The 24,010-nt window shown below is 46.5% G+C and overlaps 1 protein-coding gene across 2 annotated transcripts; it reads right to left on the bottom strand.

Moving 5' to 3' along the window:
• Positions 1-117: 117 nt before the first annotated feature.
• On the bottom strand, positions 118-20,397 carry SLC25A44 (solute carrier family 25 member 44). 2 transcript variants are annotated; one of them, XM_081305852.1, is made up of 4 exons: positions 20,238-20,397; positions 12,831-13,468; positions 5,286-5,413; positions 118-2,583 (listed from the first exon to the last, which is right to left on the bottom strand). In XM_081305852.1, exons 2-4 carry the CDS (start codon positions 13,453-13,455, stop codon positions 2,392-2,394), a joined length of 945 nt encoding a protein of 314 aa, XP_081161978.1. In that variant the 5' UTR covers positions 13,456-13,468; positions 20,238-20,397; the 3' UTR covers positions 118-2,391. The 2 variants fall into 2 exon arrangements, 1 of the variants encoding a protein (XP_081161978.1); XR_014023509.1 differs by having other exon boundaries at positions 2,446-2,583; positions 5,286-5,408; positions 20,238-20,358.
• Positions 20,398-24,010: the final 3,613 nt, after the last annotated feature.

Genomic DNA, 24,010 nt, shown 5'->3' with positions numbered 1-24,010 from the left:
GGCCCGGCAGAACGTCTGTCACTGAGCCGCACGGGGGCGGAGCACCTACGAAGTCAGAGGGCGGGGGAAAGCCAAGAGGGACGCAGTGCGCCGGGAAACACACGCACAAGCCAAAGCTCAGGGGCTCGTAAAAACTTTTAATTACACTTCAAAGACACCGTACAGTGCAAAAGTGAATATTCCCTGCTGATATTCACAAGAGTTCATTGGGTCAGACGTTCACGTGTTTTCATTTCCCTCTCAGTGCTCCTGCAGTCAGGCTCCGGTCTTGCCCATTCTCCCAGGAGTTTCTTCTAGTTTGGTTGCTAATCCATACATCCAATTGCCGGCTGCTTTGGTCTCCAAGTCGTAGGAAAATGGAAGTCCACGGTCTCATCCCCACCAAAAACTGTCCTGAACCCAACCCCAGCTCCTAAACTATTAAGGGAAAGTAGGGGCCAGGGTCCCATCAATTCTCCACAACACCCTTGAAAACTGTGTGTGGGGGGACAGGTGGAAGACTGAGTACCCTACAGCAGAGGAGCGGGGAGGGAGTCACACCTGAGGCAGGAGAGGACCCACGTCAGCACAGTGGGGAAGGTCGGAAGACCGGTTCTGAGGGAGAAGGGTGGCACTGAGAACACCATCCTCCAGCGCTCACTGGGAAAAGAGGGGAGGGCCCTTGCTTCCCTGTGTGGGTGGTTCTCAGGGTGAGTGATGGGCAGGAAGATTCGGAATGACCTGTGGGCCCAACCTTTAGGATGACTATTTGTGAAAAGAAACTGGAAGACAAAGTGAAGGTAGGGACAAAAAATAATAATAATAAATAAAATGAAAAGGGGAAAATCCTTAACTAGAGACAAGATGAAACATGGTTGGCGGTGAAGGTAGTGAAATCTGGTTTTCAGAGTCAGGTATGGCCAGGGTGTAAGAATGTGGGAAATATCAAGGCTTCAGGTAGCTAGCACCTTTCAATGGCACCGGGGCCTTCCCCAGCAGGTGGGACCCTTAAATAGGTTTAAAGGATCATTCAGACCAAATGTCTCAAGTGGGAAGGCAGGGTTGACTGCCTCCCCTTCTCCTTCCATTTGCTGCACCTCTCCATCCAACCCAGGCTTGGTGGAGGAGGTGGGGTGGGGAAGAATGAGGCAGGGGAGCAGGAGCGGGTCTCCTAGCTTCTGAGCGGAGCTTCAACAGATAATCTTGGCAGTATCAGGCTGGTGAATGCAGTGATCCTGGTATTAGGTGACTTCCTAAACTGCTCTTTATTCTCTTCAAGCACAGGGTACCATGACTGGGATGACTCTTTACACCCAGAGAGAAGGGGAAAAAAACATTCCACATCTCAGATTTCCACTGTGAGACAACACTGTTGCCGTGAGTATGAGTGACTGGGGTGTATGTGTACCTCATGGCTGCCTCTCAATGGGGTTGAACAGTGAACCTCCACTGTTCTCTGCTAGGCTGGGCTCAGCTGGCCTGATGGGGAACAAATACCCTCTTGCTGCTTTCCAAACCAACTACTCTCTCAACCTGACTTTTCAAGGTGGTGCTCCAAGCCCAGTGTACCCGAGACAGCCCAACCTATTTAGAACTGTGCCCCCCACCCCACTGTCGTCATCTGGGCCAGGGGAAGCCAACAGCTCATATTGTACAGGGGCTGCTGGGGTTGATGGGATAGGACTGGGATTGAGGAAAAGGCTATGTGACATTTTCCCACCTGTCTAAGGCAGGGGTAGGCTCTGACAGCAGGATTGGTGCTTTAGCAGGACTACGACAAGAGCCTGGTTCACAGACGTTTAAAAATATACACATAAAATAAAGTATCAGCTTTTCTCCCCATCTCAATAACTCCTCCAAAGAAAAGACGAGTGCTCTGTAGAGACAGGGATTTTGCTGCTCTGACTGTGCAAAAGTGCCTGGCAACTTACCCCAAAGTGTAAGAAATGCAGAGTAGTCTGGTGGGCAGCTCAGACCCAAATTAAAAATGAGCTAGCCTCAGAGGTGACGTGGTAGAGGGTGGGGGGCAACTGCTTAGAGTCTGGCTGAAAGCCCACGAGGAGAAATCAGTAGTAGTCAATAAGCTCTATGCACAGCTCTTCTCAGGACCTCAGGGAAGATGGAAAGGGAAGCCTGAGGGGGCTAGCAGGTCAGGGGAGGTGGGTCTCCAGGCCAGGAGCTGAGGAAGGGAGCCCAGTTCAGTAGGAGAATTAAAAATAGTTGGGGCAGGGAAGCCAGGCATGGAACCTCTTCAGCAAGAGCAGTCCAAAGTCTCTGTCCCTTTCCTAGACAGGCCACCTGGCCCAGGGCAGGGCTGGGGATGTAGTGGGGGCATTAGAGAGGACACTATCTTCCCTGCTCTGCCCCCAGCCCAGAGTAGTGGGAACAGCCAGCTTCTCTGCCCACCACTGGCTACCAGTGTCTTGAGTCCACCAGCTCCGGTCGCAGGCTGAGTTTCTTGAGGCTCTCATAGCCCACCACAATGACGATGGTGGAAGGAGTAGCTGAGATGATTCTGGCTGAGAGGCCCTTCATGAGGCCCCAAGGTCCCTCTTCTGCCATCAGCTGTCTGAAGGTTAGGATGATGGAGCTCTTGCCTTCAACCTGGAAGTCAACACAGTTGGGGATCAGTCTGCGGTCAGTGCCCTCTGCGCAGTCTCCCTCTGCCTCAGGCTCATGTGGGAAAACTACTTGGGAGGCAGAAGGGCTGAATTCTGCTTCTGAGGACCAGAAAGCACAGAGACTTTGTATGTGCTCTGGTGCCAGACTGCCTGAGTTCAAAGTCCGATCCCCAGCATATCCCTGGGCAATTTAACTCTTTACATTTCAGTTTCCTCAAATATAAAACAATGATAATAGTTTCTATGCCATGAGGTTGTCCTGAACAAAAAGAAACTAATACTTGTAAATGCTGAGAACAGAACCTGGCAGAGAGTCAATGTTCAGTCATGTTAACTCTTCACATCGCTTGCTAAGCCACCTAGCTGTAAGTCTTGGCCAGGTTATTCTCTCTGGTCTTGGGGATGCTGGATTAAATCCCCTCCAAGCTCCTCTGCAGTTCTGCCAGTCTGGGAGTGTGATTCCAGTCATCTCAATCTGTCTGAAGCCCAGGGCAAGAACCCTCCCCTTCATTCTTGTCATCGCTCACACACACCATGGCCTGTCTTCCCTGTCACACTGGAAGCTTGGCCAGGGCATTAATCTCTTCTTTCTCAGAGGTCCCACTCTTCCCCCACTCCTAAACCACACCCTTTAGAGACTGACCACTCAGCTCCTCGGCTGAGTTCAGCTGACAGACACATTCCTTGTCCCCCTCCCTACAGCATGACCTACACAAGCTGATCCCAGCCCTCCCCAGTGCCCCTGCCTCCATCAGCACCTCCTCCACAGGCCCTTCTTCTTCACTAGTACCACCTCATCTGACCACCTCTGCTCCCCAACCTTCCAGTTCTCCACAGCCATCCAGGGGCTTTTCTAGCTACGCCTCTGGGGGCTCCTCAGGGTAGAGACCTGTCCTTTCCCTTGGATCTCCTAGAACACTCAGGTCAGGCTCAGGACAGAATGGGGACTAGCCAATCAGACGCCAGTGTATTCATTTTCAAATGCAGCAGGAGACATTCTTTTCTAGGGAGAAAAAATACCTGCATTTGCTACCTGTCTCCTTCTAGACATTCTGATAGCAGAGAAACTGACTTTATCTCCAAAATATTTTTTTGATGTTGTTGCTTTATTTTTGTTTGGTTTGGTTTTTTGAGAGGGGGTTCTACCATGTTGCACAGACTGGTCTTGAACTTCTGGACTCATGATCCTCTACTTCAGTCTCCTGAACAGCTGGTAGTACAGACACAGGCCACCACATATGGCTCCCCAACCTGTTAATGTTCTTTTCCTTCCCTTTTCTCCTCACCATAACCCAATGATCCCATCTCTTATTCATCGTTCTTGATTCTCTATCTTTCCCAAAAATCAGACAAAATCTCCTTTGCAGCCAGCATGTTGGTGCAAACCTATAATCTCAGCTATCAGGGAGTCTGAGGCAGAAGGATTATAAGTTTGAGACCAGCTTAGACAACTAAACAGGTGAAGAAAAGAGCTGGATACACAGCTCAGTGGTAGAGTACTTGTCTAGCATGACCAGGTCCCTGGGTTCAATTCTCCAATACTTAAAGCGGGGGGGGGGGGGGGGGGGGTAGAAAAACAAATCTCCCTTCTCTCCACCTAAAGCTAGAGTAAAATCTACCCTTTGCAATATTATACACCATCATTCAGACTCTATTCCTAGGTGAAGGAAAGAGTCTTTGAGCTGACTGAAGACAGAGACTGTAAGGGCTTTGTCAGCATTTTTACTCAGTTGAAACAAAACAATCTGTGAAATCACTCTCCCCCTGAGTGGTGACACACATCTATAATCCTAGCAACTTGAGAGGCTGAGGCAGGAGGATCACAAATTCAAAGCCAGACTCAGCAACTTAGCGAGACCCTGTCACAAAAATAAAAAATAGCCAGGTGTGGTGACAGGAGGCTGAGGCAGAAGGATCGCAATTCAAAGCCAGCCTCAGCAAAAGTGAGGTGCTAACAAATTAAAGAGACCCTGTCTCTAAATAAAATACAAATTAGGGCTGGGAATATGGCTCAATTGTCGAGTGCCCTTCAGTTTAATCCCTGGTACCAAAAAAAAAGAAAAAAGAACAGTCATTCTCACTCTCTGTTGAGAACCCATAGCCTAGTGGAAAAAAATCAGACAGACTTACAAAACTAACTGAAATCAATACCTTTTTTTTTTGTGTGTGTGTGTGTACCAGGGGCCAAATCTAGAGGCGCTTAACCACTGAGCCACATCCCCAGCCCTTCTTATATTTTATTTAGAGACAGGGTCTCACTGAGTTGCTTAGGGCCTCACTAAGTTGCTGAGACAGGCTTTGAACTTGAGATCCTATTGCCTCAGCCTCACGAGTTGCTAGAATTATGGGTTATGTACCACTGTGCCCAGAGTTGAAATCAATACTTCTAATAATCACAAACTGCAAGGTGAAGATAGAATGACTTATAGGTATGCTAATAGCTAGAAGAAACCAGGTAGAGTCACACAAGGTAGCAGACAGGGTAAGAGAAACAATCTAGGTACTTCCAAGTGCTCACTGGTTTCTGCAGATAAGAAGCACAAGGAAGGGACTTGGATGACCAGGAACAGACTGACTAGACCCAAAGACCATGTCACATAGAAGTCAAGGGAATGCTGGAGGGCCTGAAGATTATGTTTCTCATGGCTTCTCTGGGAGGAGGGTTGGGGAGGAGACCAGTATTACCTGCACACGAGTTCGGATGACATCCATGGGATTGGTGAGGATAGAGGCAGTGGCTGCAGCCAGGGGCCCCGAGATGGCTTGAAAGACAATGTGTGGGCACTCCTTAGGACACAGGTGCGAGAGCTGCTCTGAAATCCAGGGAAAGACAATGCCTGAGACATGAGATACCACCAAACTGCCCTCACCGTTACTGCTTGCTTTTACTCACTTTCGCAACCATGACAAGCCCTCCATCCTTTGCCACCTGAGACCTACGATTCCCATCTTTTCTCTTCCCTGTTTATGCCTTCATCCAATTGTCAGGAGTTGCCTGGATGCAGATGCCTTAAGTCCTGATGCATGGGTTCTGAATAATTATTGCATTCAGTCTGGCACAGTAGTGCCAGGTGGCAGTAACTTGGGCATTACCCCAACTAGGATAACAAGGAGTGGCTCCAGGAGTAAGCATCTCTGCAGGGGGTTGAGTTACACTCACCTATTCCTTTGTAATCCTACCCCATTGCCCTTTTGGGGATAGAATGCTCCATGGACCCTCCCCTTGTGTGTCCCATATATAAGAATAAAGAATTCCAGTGGCTCTTTCTCTTTTCACAGACCCCTAAGGTCTCAGAGCTGTCCCTGGACTATTGAAAAGGTACTTCTGTGTGTTTGCGTGCTTTCTTCGTTGTTTTTTAAGTTATTGGAATAGTCAGATTTTGTGAACCAGCATTAAGTTGCAAGCTGGAATAGATGGCGATATTCAACAACAAGAAAAAAAAAATCACATTATACATCTCGGGCCCCTTCTAGAGTCATCTTGGTGATATCACCCATTTAAATAGGATAAGACTCCCCTGGAAAAGAGAATATCAAAACCTCTTTATCGATGACTCCTTTCATCTGATGGACAGAATATTCTTCCTGATATAAAAACTGTGTTCTTGCTCTGTTCCTCCCAAGTCATAGGCTAGACAAGCAGATGCTATGTATTTGCTTACATATGCATTAAATAATTTTGGTAGGATAAGCTGTGACTGATTGTCTCTATGAAAGGGAACTGGATGACTCCAGTGGGTAAAGAGTCTTTTCATTGCATACTGCATTCCTTTACCCATCTTTTGAATTTTGGCCAGTGTGATTTTTTTTTTTGGGGGGGAGGGCAGTACTGGGGATTTAACTCAAGGTCTCATACATGCTAGATTAAGTGCTCTGCCACTGAGCTACATCCCCAGCCACTATATGAATGTTTTTATAAATAAAAACAAGTAATTTTAGGACTGGGGTTGTAGCTCAGTGGTTGAGTGCTTGCCCAACAAGTGTGAGGCACTGGGTTTGATCCTCAGCACCACATAAAAATAAATTAAATAAAGGTATAAATAAATATTGGTATAAAAAATTTAAAATAGAAATTCTTATCCCACAGTGAGAACTTTTCACCAGCCTATTTCAAGAAGAAAAATGCATTGGGAAGCTGAGGCAGGAGGATCACAAGTTTGAGGTCAATGTCAGCAACTCTGAGCAACTTAGCAAGACCCTGTCTCAAAATTTTAAATTTTAAAAATGACTGTGAATGTAGCTCAGTGATAAAGTACCCCTAGGAGCAATTCCCAATATCACAAAAACAGAGAGAAAGGAAAATTAATTTTTCTAAATGTCAATGACGAAATAGTACCCGGATTCTATCACTGCCAATACCACTGGAAAGTCCACTGTGATTGAACTTTTCTGCTTTAACTTTTCTGGATGTGAAAAGGAGTTCATTAATTTATCCAACAAAGATTTATTGAGTGATTACCATGAGCTTATCACCTGGTTCTTCAGGTCTTAACAATGAATAAAAGAGCCACAATTTCCTGCCCTTAAGAAATTCACATTCTAGGGGCTGGGGATGTGGCTCAGGCGGTAGCGCGCTCGCCTGGCATGCGTGCGGCCCGGGTTCGATCCTCAGCACCACATACAAAGATGTTGTGTCTGCCGAGAACTGAAAAATAAATATTAAAAAAAAAAAAAAGAAAGAAATTCACATTCTAGTGGGGGAAGACAGACAATAAACAAATAAAAAGTAAAATTCAGTCATATCAGAAGGTATGTACTGTAGATGAAAATAAAGCAGGAAAGGGAGATGGGAAGGCCAAGGGTGAGGGTGAAGAAGTGTCCATTTTTAACAAGTAGTAATAGAAGTCCTTTCCAAGAAGTGAAGATGAGCAGAAAGCTGAAAAAGAGGGTACAAGCCACATGGATCTGTGGAAAGAGCTCTCCAGGCTCAAGATAATATCCCATGCAAAGTCCCTTCAGCTCAAGAGCACACCTGAATTGTTCAAGGGGCAGTGAATTCAGTAGCCTGGAGCAGAATGAGAGAAAGAAAGTAATGAGACCCAAGAGGTAAGCCATTTAGAGCCTGAAGCCATTGCAAGAACTTTGATTCCCTTGGGCTGGGGATGTGGCTCAAGCGGTGGCGAGCTCGCCTGGCATGCATGCCGCCCGGGTTCAATCCTCAGCACCACATACAAATAAAGATGTTGTGTCCGCCGAAAACTAAACAATAAATATTAAAATTCTCCCCCCTCTCTCTAAAAAAAAAAGAACTTTGATTCCCTCTCAATTTTCTCTTCTATGGTCAGACACCATACCGCTAAGAATTTTTTTTTCGTGTTCCTAGTTTTGGTAGTTTGTAACCAAGCAACTAAAGACAGGAGGAGGAGAAGTAGGGAGGAGGGGGTTGGCAGGGGAGAAGTGAGGGCTTCCAAGTCCCAGCTGGCATGGCAGAGCTCCTTCAGCCCTACAGAATCACCTCTTCCCCAGTTTCTAATCACTTTCTTCCCCAGAGTTGGCGTGCAAACAGAAACAGTGGGGAAAACAACAAAAACACAAACAGTGAATTGGCAGTTGTGCCTTACTGGGTGCCCTGTTTCTCCTGCAAAGAAAGCATTTTGCAATCACAAAATGTAGCATTGGGATCCAGATTCCAATTCTGACTATACCTACATAGCATGCCACTTTCCTGGGGATAAGGAGGAGATGAATAAAACAAAGGCAAAGGGTGGAGGGAAAGAGTTTATGTCTTTCCCTCCTCTCCATTATTCATTCAAAGGCTGAGGATATAGCTCAGTTGGTGGAGTGCTCACCTAGTATCCAAGAGGCCCCAGCACCACAAAAGCAAAACAATAATAATTCGTAGTAGTATCATTCATTCATGCATTATTCATTCAATAAATGTTTGTTGAACACCTATTATTTACAAGGCAGAAGATAATCCCATCCAGCCATGGTGGCACAAAACTATAATACCAGTGATTTGGTGTAGGCTAAGGCAGGAGGATCCCAAGTTCAAGGTCAGCCTCAATAATTAAGTGACCCCTAAGTAATTTAACAGACTTGTATCAATAAAAAAAAAAAGGGAGGATTCGCTGGTGTAATGGCACACACCTGTAATCCCAATGGCTCAGGAGGCTGAGACGGGAGGATGGTAAATTCAAAACCAGCCTCAGCAATTTAGGGAGGCCCTGAGTAACTTAGAGAGACCCTGTTTCAAAGATTAAAAATTAAAATAGGCTGGGGATATGGCTCAGTGGTTAAGCACCCCTGGGTTCAATCCCTAGTACCTCACCCACAAAAAAAAAGATTAACTCAGGTCAATGACACACAAAAAAAGAAGATAAACCCAGGTCAAAGACACCGTGATAAGCAGTAGACATAAAACAGAGAAACATGGAAATTATATTCCAATCAAGAGCTAAAATTTGGGGTAAAATAATTGCAAATCCTGACAAGTGCTAAGAAGGAAACAAGGTGCCAAAACAGAAAACATAAAGAGCCTTCTTTCCAATAGAGTGGCTAGAGAAGTCTTTGCAAAGGTGGGCCTGAAACGTGAGAAGGAGCCAGCCACACACCAGAGGAAAGAGCTTCCTACGCGGAGAGAACATCATCTGCAAAGGCCCTGAAACAGGACAGAGCTTCATGTGAACCAGGAAACTCAGGAACATCAGTGAGGCTGGAGCAGAGTAGAGAAGCAGAGAAGCAGAGGCCACAGGGTGCCGCGTGTGGAGCCCATGAGAAGAAAACTGGATTTTATTCTAAATGCCCACAAGGCAGCCTCAACACTTGAAGCAAAAGGAAATGACAAGAACCAATCTCACTCAACAGATATTTATTGAACACTCAGCCACCAAGCCAGTGTTGGAGGGTAGGATAGTGAGCAAAAACAGAGATGGCCCCTGTTCTAACACACTGCAGTCCAGCGGGGAAAGAGGCATTAACTTAATAATCACATGAATGATTATTACTATGTATCATTACAGACTCAGCTGAGTGTTCTGAAAGAAATGTGGCTTCATATGAACATCCAAAAAGGAAGCCAGTCTAGATTGGGGCAGCAGGGAAGATGCCTCCATCATAAGACTCTTGCAAGAAGGAAATAATGATGAAGATGCAAGGTCGCCCCGCACAGAGCTCGGCACACGGGGCATTCAGCCAGTGTTATTTTCTTCCCCTTCCAAGAACATTTCCACATAGCAGAAAAGATAAGGCAAACAATGAAATCAACACAAATGTATACTACCTTAAGAAAGATTCAAGCAATTTCAGCAAGAATAGAGAGAAAATGGGAGAGACTTTCTCGAATCACCAGGACTAAAAATGGACAAGAAGGAGGGAGTGGTCAAGCACAATTCCCAGAGTCAGCCTAAAAGACGTGGAGAAAAACAAGGCCTCTGACAGATGAAGTCAGTCAGAAGGGAAAGCCAGCATACTTACATGAAAAAAATTTCAAATGTCAGTAGATGCCTTCATGTCAAGAGGTCCAAGAGTCAGAATGTCTGACCAGACTTTGGAAAAGGTTAATTTGGGAACGAAAGATACTAGACATATTGGGGAAATGCACCTCTAATTGTAAATAAAACCAAATGAGGACAGAAAGCCAAACAAATGCTCCGCAAACAAATGTTCACACTTTCTGGGACCTTTTTCCCTTCCTCCCTCACTCCCTCTCTCCCTTCCTTCCTTCCTGTTTTGTAGTGATCAAACTCAAGACCTCACACAGGCTAAGCAAGTGCTCTTCCACTCAGCTGTACCCCAGCTCTTTTGTTATTTTGAGATAGGGTCTTGTTAAGTAGCTGAGGCGCCTGAAACTTGTGCTCCTCCTGCCTCAGCATTCTGAGTTGCTGGGATTATAGGTATGCACTACTGCACCAAGCCTGGGAAGCTTTTCCTTTTTTTTTTTTTTAAGTTGTAGTTAGACACAATACCTTTATTTTATTCATTTATTTTTACATGGTGCTGAGGATCGAACCCAGGACCTCACATGTGCGAGACGAGTGCTCTTCCCAGCCCCTGGGAAACTTTTTTAATATTAAGATTGCCAGAATCTAGCAGAGTGCAGTGGCATGCGCCTACAAAACCAGCAGCTTGGAAGGCTGAGGCAGGATGATCAGGAGTTCAAAGCCAGCCTCAGCAGAAGTGAGGTGCTAAGCAACTCAGTGAGACCCTGTCTCTAAATAAAATACAAACAAAAAATAGGGCTGGGGATGTGGCTCAGTGGTCAAGTGCCCCTGAGTTCAATCCCTGGTATCTGCCCACACAAACAAAAAAAAAGATTGCCAGGATCTGCCATGGTGGCACACACCTGTAATGCCAGAGACTCAGCAGGTTGAAGCAGGAGGATCTCAAGTTCAAGGCCAGCCTGGGCAACTTAGCAAGACCCTGTCCCCAAATAAAAAATATGAAGGGCTGGGAATATAGAATCCTAGGTTCAACCTCCAATAACACACAAAATACAAAAAATAAATTTTGCCAGGCATGGTGGTACACACCTGTAATCCCAGCAGCTTGGGAGGCTGAGGCAGGAGGATGGCAAGTTCAAAGCCAGCCTCAGCAACATAGTGAGGTCCTAAGCAACTTAAAGGACTCTGTCTCAAAATAAAAAACAGGGTTAGGGAGGTGGCTCAGTGGTTAAGTGCCTGTGGGTTCAATTCCTGGTACAAAAAAAAAAAAATTTTTTTTTATAGAGATTTTCAGAATTCATTTCCAAAAGGTCAGGGGTAGAGTCTAAGAATCTGAATTTTACCAAAGAGTCCAGATGAAACAGAAGAAGAAACAGAGTTAGCAATAAAAAGAAGGTATAATCAGGAAAATAAAAGAATCACCAGAAAAGTACAGTGCCATAGAACGAAATGATTACAGGACAGGAAGTCATTAGAAAGTACCCTTTGGGATAGGACAAAATGCCCAGTGCAAAAGGCAAGAAACCAGCAGCAGCCAACAGGAAGCTTGTAAGGACAGATGCCCTGACCAGAATGTGGTAGTGACCCACGGCTGGGGAAGCAGGCACACTCAGGTCCCGCACTCGGCAATGTGCTCTGACCTTTCAGAAAGCAAAATGTCTACTGAAGGGCTGGGGATGTGGCTCAAGCGGTAGCGTGCTCGCCTGGTATGCATGCGGCCCGGGTTCGATCCTCAGCACCACATACCAACAAAGATGTTGTGTCCCCCGGGAGCTAAAAAATAAATATTAAAAATTCTCTCTCTCTCTCTCTCCCTCCTCTCTCACTCTCTCTTTAAAAAAAAAAAAATGGGGGCTGGGGATGTGGCTCAAGTGGTAGCGCGCTCGCCTGGCATGCGTGCGGCCCGGGTTCGATCCTCAGCACCACATACAAACAAAGATGTTGTGCCCGCCGAAAACTAAAAAATAAAGATTAAAAAATTCTCTCTCTCTCACTCTCTTTAAAAAAAAAAAAAAAAAAGTCTACTGAAGCCCTCAGTAATTCAGATTCTGGAAAATATTTAAAGAGTAAAATATCTTATTAACAAAGACACATTGTAGGAGTGGAAACGTTCAAAGTTCAATCACACTTTGTTTAATAATGTTGAAGGAAAACATCCAACTCAAAAGCTCACTATTGCTAGGTGCAGTGGTGCACACCAGTAATCCCAGCAGCTCGGGAGGCTGAGGCAGGAGGATTCCAAGTTTGAGACCAGCCTCAACAACTTAACAAGACCCTGTCTCAAAATAAATAATTTTTTTTAATATCTTTGTTTATTTATTTTTTATGTGGTGCTGAGGATCGAACCCAGTGCCTCACATGTGCGAAGCAGGCGCTCTGCCACTGAGCCACAGCCCCAGCCCCAATAAATAATTTTTTTTAAAAAAGGGCTGGGAATGTAGCTCAGTAGTTAAGTACCCCTTGATTCAATCATCACCAGTACCCCCCCAAAATAAAAAAGCTCACTACTATCTTCAAATCCCAAACATCCAACAGCTTTTGAACCCCACCACCTTCCAAATCTCTGGCAATACTCTGTTAACACAAGGTGATCCCAGCACACCCAGAGCACACACTATGAACTGTTCTATACTCACCTACTTTACTTCTCTGACCCCCTCATTACATTCACAAGCTCTTTGAAGGCAGAACCATGTCTCACTCATCTTTGAATCCTCTTGGATTCAAACAGTTGTTGGATGAATGACCCATTCCCCATTAACTCTCATCTCCACTGCAACCTGCACAGAGCAGCAGTACCTCACCCTATCAGTAGCCCCCATCCCCCATTTTCCTGGCCCCTGCTTACCTGCATAGAAGTGATAAAAGGGCCACCAGACAGCACTGTTTGGGATATAGGTAAGCAGTGAAGCCACGTAGCCTCGGTAGAAGCCTCGAAGCCCATCAGCTCGCAGGATCTGCCTGATGATGTCTTTCGTTTGGCCAAAGGCAATTATCCCGTGACCCTCTGGGTTCCCACGCACCTGGAAGCGGCCCATTTTCTCCCCCTTGCGCTGCATCATCAGGTGCTGGGAGACCACATCAATGGGCACTGTGATGCTCTGGGCCACAAGGGAGGCAGAGCCACCAGCCACTAATGATTTCACTGTGTTGCTCTGGCTGTAGTCAGCTACAAATTTCCGGGTGAGCTCATAAGTGGTGACATAGCACTGGCCAGAGATGAGGGTAAAGGTGTTGACCAGGAACCCCCGGTAGAGGCCAGACACACCATCTGCTCGCAGGATCTTAATGAAGGCATCAAAGGTCCCATGGTAGAGGCTCTTGCCCTTCTGAACCTGCAGGCGGGTGCGGATGAGGGTAAATGGGTAGACGCTAACCCGGATCATCATTGTCATTGCCACACCAAACACATAGAACTTCTTCTTGTCCAGATGTTCCCACTCAATGATCTGGATGTTTCGTTTGTCCTCCATTGTGCCTGGAGACCTGGGATTTGGACAGGGTGAAGCGATGTGAGGAAGGAGGTCAGAACTTTGTGCTTACCCCTCTGGGCTAGTTTCTAAATTCCCCTTCTCCTCTCTTGGGACACCCACCTCCCCAAAGCTTAGACTTCACCCCGCTTGGCTCTGCCCATCACCAGCCTTCAGAAATCAGCATCTTGACCGTCCTTCCCAATTCTGGTCCCTACACAGAAATCATCCCTCACCATCGTGACCCTCCTGACTCCACTCTTAGCTCAGTCCCCAACCCTAGCATCTGGGACTGTCCATCCTGCACTTTCTCTGCCTGGGCCACCGTGACACAGCCCGAGGCAGGGACCACTCTCCTTGTCTGGGCCCAGCCAGGCAGAGTTCAGAATGCTGTGGTCAAAGAAACCACCTGGAAGGTTGCAGGGCCTTTTTAAGTTGGCTAATGGGATGTCATTAAGTGACATTTAGGAGGTTCATGAAGGCTTGAAGGGACTGCTCCATTTAAAAATATTTATTTTTTAGTTATAGGTGGACACAACATCTTTATTTTATTTTTATGTGGTGCTGAGGATCGAACCGTGCCTCACGCAAGCTAGGTGAGCACTCTACCTCTGAGCCACACCCTCAGCCCCAAGTGCTCCATTTATTGTGCCCCTGGGCTCACTGAGAAGGCACCATGTTGGCCGTACATCCTCAGCAAGGTGCCTCTTGCCACCATTTACCAGCTGACAAGTCTGATTTTTTAAAATTAATTAATTTATTTTAATTAGGTATATATGACAGCAGAATGCATTTTGATTCATTGTATACAACTGCAGCACAACTTTACATTTCTTTGGTTGTACACGATACAGCATCACACCATATGAGCAGTCATACATGTACCTAGGGTAATGATGTCCATCTCATTCCACCGTCTTTCTTACCCCCATGCATTGTTCATGCCCTCCTTCCCCTTTGCCCAAAGTTCCTCCATTTTTCCCATGCCTCCCTGCTCCCCAACAGATCTGATTTTGTTCATGGTTTCCCATGCTGGCCTCTCTGAGCCCCCCCTTTTCCAGTCTGTATTAGAAGAAAGTGAGGGGAAGAGCCCAAGTGGGCTTTTACACCACAGGCACCCCCATCACCCCCCAGGGAAAAGAATTAGAGACCCAGGGACAGGCCAAAGGTCAGAGTCCTCTTTGGTTATTAGATAGCACTCCAGAAAGGGAAAAGAACCACCTAGAAGCCTAGCGCTACAAAGTGGAGGACATGTCTGACCCTGTGCTTTCAATCTAAGCACACAGAGCACAACCGCAGTCCTAGAGAATGAAGGGAGAAATGACAGATACACAGATTCTGCCGCCAAGAAATTCAGTCTGTTCAAGGAGACACCGCATCCCTCTAGGGAATGGATATAAGACACAAAGAGAAAGAGACTGGGGCAAATGATTGTACATGTGACCCATATGTTAGGTTTATTCATTGCTTAGACTTTCGAACAAACCAGTAAACTTACTAATATAATAACTGTCTAAAATCAGGAGCTTCAAATTTAGGAAAAGTGAAACCAGAGGACATTATATACTTAGTGGAAATGTCAGATGCTCTGGTGTAGCTCACTGGTTATATAGGATACTGGAAATTTTCACCCAGGCAGGGAAAGTGGGAAGTTAAAGTTCTAGGAAGTGAGAAGCCAGGGACTCCCCTAGCTTTTGAGACAGGAGATGGGTAAGGAGATGGCCACCTCATGGGGACAACTCTAGAGGGCTGAAATGTTCTACATAAACAATTCTCGTGGCAAACCTCATGCTAGGTGTCTAACCAGAGTCCATCCTCAATCACCTTCCCTAACAGAAGTCCCAACTCAGGCTTAGGTAGCTTTTGTTCCATGGGAATTGCTCTTGGAGTCTCTGGAAGTCCAGGGGTGGGGGAGGTTGGCTTTGCAGGAATCCCTGAGCTGCACTGTTACCACTTTCATTAGAGTATGGGTTACCCACAGTGCAATCTGAGTAGCTGAAAGCCGAGGCATGGGTGAGGTGCGTGGAACAAGACAGGTTTCCTGGAGGACAAAGCAGCTTGAATAAAGAAGGAATACAGGGGCTGGGATTGTGGCTCAGCGGTAGAGTTGAGGTTGTGGCTCGCCTAGCACATGCGGGGCCCTGGGTTCGATTCTCAGCACCACATAAAAATAAAGGTGTTGTGTCCAACTACAACTAAAAAATAAATAAATATATAATATGAAGGAATACATGCACACAGTGCAAAGAAAACAGCAATGGCTTGGAGACAGAAGACCCGTCAATGGGGCTGTCCAGAGTGGGAAATCTAGGTCGTGAGAAATGAGGCAGAGGTGGGGTTCTGCAGGCAGGAGGACCCTCAGAACACTGATGTGCCACTGCTGTGGGCCAAGATGGCTCTCCTCCCCAAGCTCAGCCTGAGACACCCACCAAGTCCAGTGGTGCAATCTTCTTTGAACCCTCCAAGAGAAGGTGGTCATTGTCTGTCCTGCCCACAGTATTTGTCATCTGGGGACCCAAGGTCATGCTTCCCACACCACTAAGAGGTAAAGACACACAGGCAAAGGCTAGGATTTACCGACTATCTACCACCTCATGCAGCCCTTACAACTTAACCTGCGTACAGTTAAACATTTATGACAAGTGAGGACATAAAGGGCTAGACAAGTGGAGTGTAACAGGCCCAAGGTCATGCAGCTAGCCAGTGGTGAAGGGAGCATACAAGCCAAGATTTCTTCACTCCACCATGCCTTCTACCCCATGGGAGTTGAAGATTCCAACACAAATCCTTCTGTTCAGTTTCAAGAAAGTCATTCCCACCACGGGGAGGTGAAGTTAATGCCCTCATGACTGCAGGTCACTGGAGGGTTAAGCATAAGCCCCAGGCCATACAGATGCCCAGGAACTTCTCTCACTTTGTTTCAGAGAAAGCTAACACTGCTCTGCTCCTGGAATGACTGAGCAGGCATGTTTCAGCACAGGACAAACACAGTAGGACTCAGGCAGGAGGGCCTCCTGCCGGCACGTGCAAACCGAGTGCTATGCAGGGCAGAAGGGCACAGCCGGCCATGAGATTCTGTTCCAGGACCTGGTTTCCTGAATGCCTCTTCAACCTGTCAAGCTGAATCACCAAGTACCAGCATCTCCTGATAAGAAATTCTATGACAGGTTGAGCGCGGTGTCACACACCTGTAATCAATCCCAACAGCTCAGGAAGCTGAGGCAGGAGGATCACAGTTCAAAGCCAGCCTCGGCAACTTAGGGAGGCTCTCAGCAACCTAGCAAGACTCTGTCTCAAAATGAAAAATAAAAAGGGGCTGGGGTGTGGCTCAGTGCTTAAGTGCCCTGGGTTCAATGCTGGTTCCAAAAAAGAAAAGAAATTCTACAAGATACAATGTACCATTTCTTGCCTTGCCTCCATCTCTCCCCTGCCTAGTCTATTTTAAACCCCTAGAAGGAAGCTGGGATTCTCTGAAGAAGGTAAGGCCTACTGTTGTCATAGTAACAGGAGAAGCCATTAAGGGTTGGACCTCAAAGGATGAGCCACTGCCAGATGCCATGTTGCATATCTGTAATCCCAGCGACTTCGGACACTGAGGCAGGAGGATAACAAGTTCAAAGTCAGTCTTAGCAATTTATCAAGGCCCTAAGCAAATTAGCAAAACCCTGTCTCAAAATAAAAAATGAAAAGGGCCTAGGGATGTGGTTCAGTGTTGAGCATCCCTGGGTTTAATCCCTGGTACCAAAAAAAAAACAAACAAGGAGCCACCAGAAGGGTGAGGGCACTGTACCCACCCCCTCTGCCTTTTCAAAAGGAGGTTACTCCTAAAAGGTGAGATTCTCAACCTGTTGTTATATAACCTTCAAGTTTCCTGCTGAAATATCAAAACCAGCTCCTCTTGTTTTACCCTCTGGAAAATCCTCTTTGCAGATACGTTTATGCAAACTTCCTTCAATATTCCCTTCACCCAAGTGAGTCAGCTCAACTTCTTTATGGTTCTTTCTCAGACCCTTATTTGTGTGTCTGGCTCCAATTCCAGATTTTCTTCCACTTTTAAAACTGCTCAGGTTTGGGCTGGGGATGTAGCTCAGTGGTAGAGTTCTTGCCTAATATACACAAGACCTGGGTTCAATTCTCAGCACCATAAAAGCAAACAAACAAACAAAAAACCTGCTCAGGCTTGCATGCTTCTTGTGAGGACCCAACAGATGACCCAGGATTAGTGAACACTGTGTCTTTAAGTGATCAAATGAAATATGAGAGGTGGAGCTCCCACTACTGATTCTACCAGTAGGAAGGGAGAAACTGGCCCAGGTGTGTACCTCTGCTTCACTTGTACTCTCCTTGCACACACACATACAAACACAAATCATGCAAGCCTATTCACTAAGTTCTAAGATAAAACTCTGGCTCAGGAGAAGACAATATTTTCTAGAAGGCAAGGATATACAATGGAAAGAACACTAGTCATCAGTAGATCCATATTTGAGTCCCCCATTATTTACTGGTGTAAAACTGGAACCAAGTCACTTCACTGGAATTCAGCTTCTTCATCTGTGAAATGGGGCTAATCAAAGCTGCAGCAGCTATACAAGGATTGTGGTGCAACTCATAGGAGCTAAAAATTGTGAAAGCATTTTGTTAACAGCAAAGCATTTCTGTTATCGCAGAAAGCTCTACTGCATAGGGATGCTCTTGCCACTCAGACTGGTCCACTAACTGGCATCACAAGCATCATCTGGGCACTGATTAGAAATGTAGAATCTGGGCTGCACACCTAATATAATCCCATCAGCTCAGGAGGCTGAGGCAGGAGTACCACAAGTTCAAAGCCAGCCTCAGCAACTTAGCAAGGTCCTAAACAACTTATCAAGAACCTGTCCCTAAGGCGCTGAGTTCAATCCTCAGCACCACATAAAAATAAAGTATGGTGTCCAACTACAACTAAAGCAAAATAAATATTACAAAAAAAAGAAAAACCTGTCTCTAAATAATATATAAAAAAGGGCTAGGGATGTGGCTCAGTGCTTGGTACCTGGGTTCAATGACCAGAAAAAAAAAAAAGAAAGACATTAGAACCAGATGTAGTGGTGTACACTTGTAATCCCAGCAATTTAAGAAGCTGAGATAGGAGGATCACAAGTTCAAGGCCAGCCTCAGCAATTTAGCAAGGCCCTAAGCAACTTATCAAGATCCTGTCTCAATCAGGTGTAGTGGTGCACACTTGTAATCCCAGCAATTTAAGAGGCTGAGACAGGAGGATCACAAGTTCAAGGCCAGCCTCAGCAATTTAGCAAGGCCCTAAGCAACTTATCAAGATCCTGTCTCAAAATAAAAAATAGGTGGGAAAGTAGCTTAGTGGTAGAGTGCCCCTGGGTTCAATCCCCAGTACAAAAAATAAATAAACAAACAAGCTAGGGATGTAGCTCAGTGGTAAAGTGCCTCTGGGTTAAACCCCCAGTAGTACACTCTCACACACATGAACACACAAAGAAATACAGAATTTCAAAGCTGAGTGAGGTGGTGCACATATGTAATCCCAGCTACTCAGGAGGCTGGGGCAGGAGGATCACAAGTTTGAGGACAGCCTAGCAATTTGGCAAGACCCTATTTCAAAATAAAAAGGGCTGGGGATATAGTTCAGTGGCACAGTGCCCCTGCGTTCAAGTCCCAGTACAACGAAGAAAAAGAAAAAGAAAAACAGAATTTCAGGCTGTACCCTAGATCTGCTGAATATGAGCTAACAACTTTTAAAAGATCACTAGATGCACGTCAAAGTTTGGGAAGCACTGCTTTAAATATTAGGGACTGTCAATATAAGAATTATAACACCTATCTAGGAATCCTGGATCATTATGACATTATGATCCCAAAGCCCTCTGACTCCATCCTAACAACTTGTCACTGGAAACTGGACACAATGGATCATTTGGTCCATTCCAGTCTTTTTTTTTTTTTTTAAGAGAGAGTGAGAGAGGAGAGAGAGAGAGAGAGAGAGAGAGAGAGAGAGAGAGAGAGCGAGAGAGAGAGAGAGAGAATTTTTAATATTTATTTTCAGTTCTCGGTGGACACAACATCTTTGTTGGTATGTGGTGCTGAGGATCGAACCCGGGCCGCACGCATGCCAGGCGAGCGCGCTACCGCTTGAGCCACATCCCCAGCCCTCCATTCCAGTCTTTTCAGTCAAACACCAATCAAATCACCTTATACAACTACTGACAAGACACTCATGGGTTCCCACTTCTCAGATGTAAACAAAAGTGGAGACAAGCATCCTCTGTTCCTTCTGTCCTTCCTACAGCATCTGCATCAGATCTCTGCATCCCGGAGCTGTCTGCCATGAAACGTGACTACATTTGCCCACCTGTCCTACTGAACATACATTTCCCAGGCGATGCCCCGACCCCTCCTTCAAGGTAATCTCCTTCTTCTGACATGGCAGCCTTCCTTGGTCTTCCATAAGTACCCACGTGATCCCTCATCATAGATGCCACATGACAGTCCTCTCCACACACTCCACATGGCACCCCTCTTTACGCAGATTTGGTCCCGGTCCCCCGCACAGTCACCTCTGGGTCCTAGGACCTGCTCCTCACAACGCTTCTTTTGCTGTCCGTGAATCTCATACTCCTCAGCCAGGAAGGGATGCCTCGCCGAACTTGCCCTTCGTTCCCCAAACTGCAGGGCGAGCTCTAGAGCCCGGCAGCCGGGCATCCTGCCCCCCGGCAGGTCCGGGTCCTTAGAGACCTCAGCCCTCAGGCACCGCTACTCCCACGGTTTCTTACCTTCTCAGACCCCGGCGGCTCCACCGCGTCTGAGGCGAACTCCAACCCCAGACCTCTAGGCCGCAGGCCCCGCTTGACCCTCCGTTCCCAGCGGCTGCCAGCCTCTGGTCGCATCTTCCTCCATCTCGACTAGGATCCCGGTACTGCCGGAACCGGAAACTGGGACGCTGTCATTCCCGCCCCCCCCCCCCCCCCGGTAACTGCACCAATGGCGTTCTGAGCCTTTGAGCCTCCCCCAGGAGCGAGGATGGGCGGTCCTGGCGGCCATCTTGCCTTAGGGCGGTAGCCACGCCCCCTCTGCCTTCGCGGCGCCCCCAGGTCTAAAGCGCATGCGTGCTCTGCTAGGGCTGTTTCTAATTTGCGGATGAGTCCCTGATCCTTTCTTGAAGATCCAGTTGTAAGTGGGTCACCGCGTGCTTTAGGATCCGTTGGAATCTTTATGTTCAAATCTGATCTTTAGAGTGAGATCCCCAGCAATACAAGGGGAAAAAAATGTAATCTTTAATTTTTGTGTAGCTTTTCTCATTTTTTTTTATAGAGTCCAAACAGTAGAGGTCAAAGTGCGGCAGGAAGGACTGAGGTTAGGTAACTTATTTTGAGGTTTAGGAACTAAAAATATTGCAGGAATGAAGGACACCTTGGAGGTGGAGAAAATAACGTTAAGCGTCTCATCCAGCTCTGAAACTGGTTGTGCCTACGAGTAGATTTTTTTTTTTATTCTACACTTCAGTTTTTCCCCAATTTTACTGATATATAAAAATTGAATACATTGATTGGGTGCCATGTGATGTTTTTTATACATGTATACATTGTGTAATGTTGTGGGGCGGTTTTGTTTTTGTACTGGGGATTGAACCCAGGGTTACTCTACCATACCATTGAGCTTCATCCCCCCAATCACTTTAAATTTTTTATTTTGAGACAGAGTCTCATTAAGTTGTTTAGTGCCTTGCTAAAATCGCTAAGGCTGGCTTTGAATTTGTGATCCTCCTGCCTCAGCCTCCTAAATCACTGGGATTACAGTCATGCACCACCACACCCATATAATATTTAAATCAGGTTAAACCTATTTTCTAAAACACGTATCATTTCTTGATGATGAAAACATTCAGAATCCTTCTAGTTTTTTTTTTTAAAGAGAGAGTGAGAGAGGAGAGAGAGAGAGAGAATTTTTAATATTTATTTTTTAGTTCTCGGGGGACACAACATCTTTGTTTGTATGTGGTGCTGAGGATCAAACCCTGGCTGCACGCATGCCAGGCAAGCGCGCTACCACTTGAGCCACATCCCCAGCCCCAGTAGTTTTTTTTTTTTTTTAAATATAGAGTACATATTGTCACCTATAGTCACTTTACTGTTCATACCAAATTTTTACTCCTATCCATCTGCAAATTAGTACCCATCAACTTTTCCCTCATCTCTCCCTTCCCTCAATTTCTGGCAACCACCATTCTATTCTAAACCAAGGCCTCTGAGCTACATCCCCAGTCCTTTTTATTTTTTTTATTTTGAAACAGGCTCTCACTAAGTTGCAGTGTTGAGAGCCATAGTTTAGTTGGAATGATGCCTGGCATTTTGCTAGAGGGAATGGTTGAAAGGTGACCCTGCTCCGGGATTAGGGCGGTTCAGGGATTAGGGCGGTTCAGGGATTAGGGCGGATCCTGGGAGGGAATAGGGCGCCCTGGGATTAGGGCGGATCCTGCTGCCTCAGGTGCCTGCTACTTTGGAGTTCCCTTTGAGTTCTGGCGGGGTTCGGGGAGAATTGGCGCACAGAGCCCGGTGGAGGGAGTGTGTTCCCGGGAAGTGTGTGTAGAGTGCCGGTGAGAGTTTGGGAATAAAGAGTTGCTGTTTGAACCTACAAGGCTTTGTGGCAGCTCCGTTATTTTGTGCCCAGCTAGACTGTGGCATTGCAGAGTCTGACCTTGAACTTGGGATTCTCCTGCCTCAGCCTTCCAAGTTACCAGGATTACAGTTTGCACCACCATTCCCAGCTGTATGCTCAACTTCTATGAGATCAACTTTTTTATATTCATATGAGGTCATATGGTAATTGCTTTTCAGTGCCTGGCTTATTTCTGTTAACATGGGATTGAACCCAGGGACACTTAACCACCAAGCCACATCCCTGGTCCTTTTTATTTTTTGAGACAGGATCTTGCTAAGTCGCTTAGGGATTCTCTAAGTTGCTGAGGCTGGCCTCAAACTTGCAATCTCCTGCCTCAGCCTCCTTAGTAGGTGGGACACGGGACCCAGAAGTAATGCTTGCTTCGAAGTGTTCCTTAATACATTCAAGCCGACACCTTAACCATCACAAGGAATGGTTCAAGGAGCTTCAGGGTCACTTGAATAAATATGTCCATCAGGATTGTCCTTGTACTGGCCAGAGCACAGGACAGGAGAAAGCTCAACTCTGGAGCTGTGTAGCTGGCAGTATATAGCTGCTTTCAAGTGGGAAGATTTTTCTGCCTATTCCTTTCATCCAGTAGGTGGAGAAATTGAGGTACAGATGGGAAGAGCCGCCCAAGTCTATTTAGAGCACATGAAAGTTCCAGGAGCCTAATCCTAGTCCAGGATCCTCTCCACTGTCCCAGGCTTCCCCACAGCCCTTGGTCTAGAGGTCGTCAGGGGAGTGGCAAGACAGGAAGCCAGGAATGGGAAAGACTGAGCATTGGGGTGGAAGCATACTGGGGGGATGGGAAATGAGAGGAAGAAAAGGAAACAGCAAGAAAAAAGAAATAACTAGAGAAGCCAAATAGCTCCAATAAAAAGTCACAGTAGAGTATGCCTATAATGCCAGTGATGGGGAGGCTGAGGCAGGAGGATTGCAAATTTGAGGCCAGTCTCAGCAACTTCATGAAGCCTTAAGCAATTTAGCAAGACCCTATCTCAAAAAAAAAAAGGATGGGGATGGTGGTCGAGCCAGGCATGGGGGCTCAAGCCTGTAATCCCAGCAGCTCAAAGGTCAAGGTTGCATTCCTTTTTTTTTCTTTTTTTTAAAGAGAGAGTGAGAGAGAGGGGGACAGAGAGAGAGAGAATTTTAATATTTATTTATTTTTTCTTAGTTCTCAGCGGACACAACATCTTCGTTTTTGTATGTGGTGCTGAGGATCGAACCTGGGCCGCACGCACACTAGGCGAGCGCGCTACCGCTTGAGCCACATCCCCAGCCCAAGGTTGAATTCCTCAGTTAAAGGCTTATAGGTACTCTAGGGAGAGTCATTTGAGGGGGGGAGGGGAAAATAAACCAAATCACAGAGGATTAAAGAAGGAGGGTGACAGAGTAGGTGGAGGGGACCATGGCCGATGTCTGCTGGTGTTGACATGACAGAGAGAGGGAGAGGGGGTGGACTGATGGGTGGAGTTCTGGGGAGGGTTATTGTCCCACCTGAAGACAGAAGGAAACCAAGCGGAGCCAGGCAGAGCAGTGCACGCCTGCCATCCCAACAACTCCTGAGGCTGAGGCAGGAGGATGGAAGGGTCAAGGACAGCCTGGAGAACCTCCCTAGGGAGACCTTGCCTCAAAATGGAAAATAAAAAGGGCTGGACGTGGTAAAATGCCCCTGGGTTCAATCTCCTGCACCAAAAAAACACAGAGGGAGTGGGTCAAGTGTTGTGGGCATGGTGGTCCAGGTCCGTAATTTACAGGACAAATTCCTAGCTGTGACAGAGACGGGGGGACAAACACACCGCTTGCTCTTGGTGGGAGGAAGGACTTGTACCTCCTTGGCGGGAGGGAGAGGGGGAAGGTGGTGTGGGGGTGTGGACAGAGCCTT

Source organism: Spermophilus citellus (genome assembly GCF_964194105.1).
Source record: "Spermophilus citellus genome assembly, chromosome: 9".
Classification (NCBI taxonomy): domain Eukaryota; kingdom Metazoa; phylum Chordata; class Mammalia; order Rodentia; family Sciuridae; genus Spermophilus; species Spermophilus citellus.
Note: the sequence above shows the minus strand (reverse complement) of the source record. Positions and strands in the feature narration are given on the sequence as shown.

Bases quoted from the DNA above. Each gene is read 5' to 3' on its own strand.
- SLC25A44 (XM_081305852.1), bottom strand. From the start codon at position 13,455: ATGGAGGACAAACGAAACATCCAGATCATTGAGTGGGAACATCTGGAC. The intron at 5,414-12,830 runs GTAAGCAGGGGC...CCTGGATTTCAG, and splicing joins CTTTTATCACTTCTATGCAG to AGCAGCTCTCGCACCTGTGT. The intron at 2,584-5,285 runs GTAATACTGGTC...GTTGACTTCCAG, and splicing joins TCATCCGAACTCGTGTGCAG to GTTGAAGGCAAGAGCTCCAT.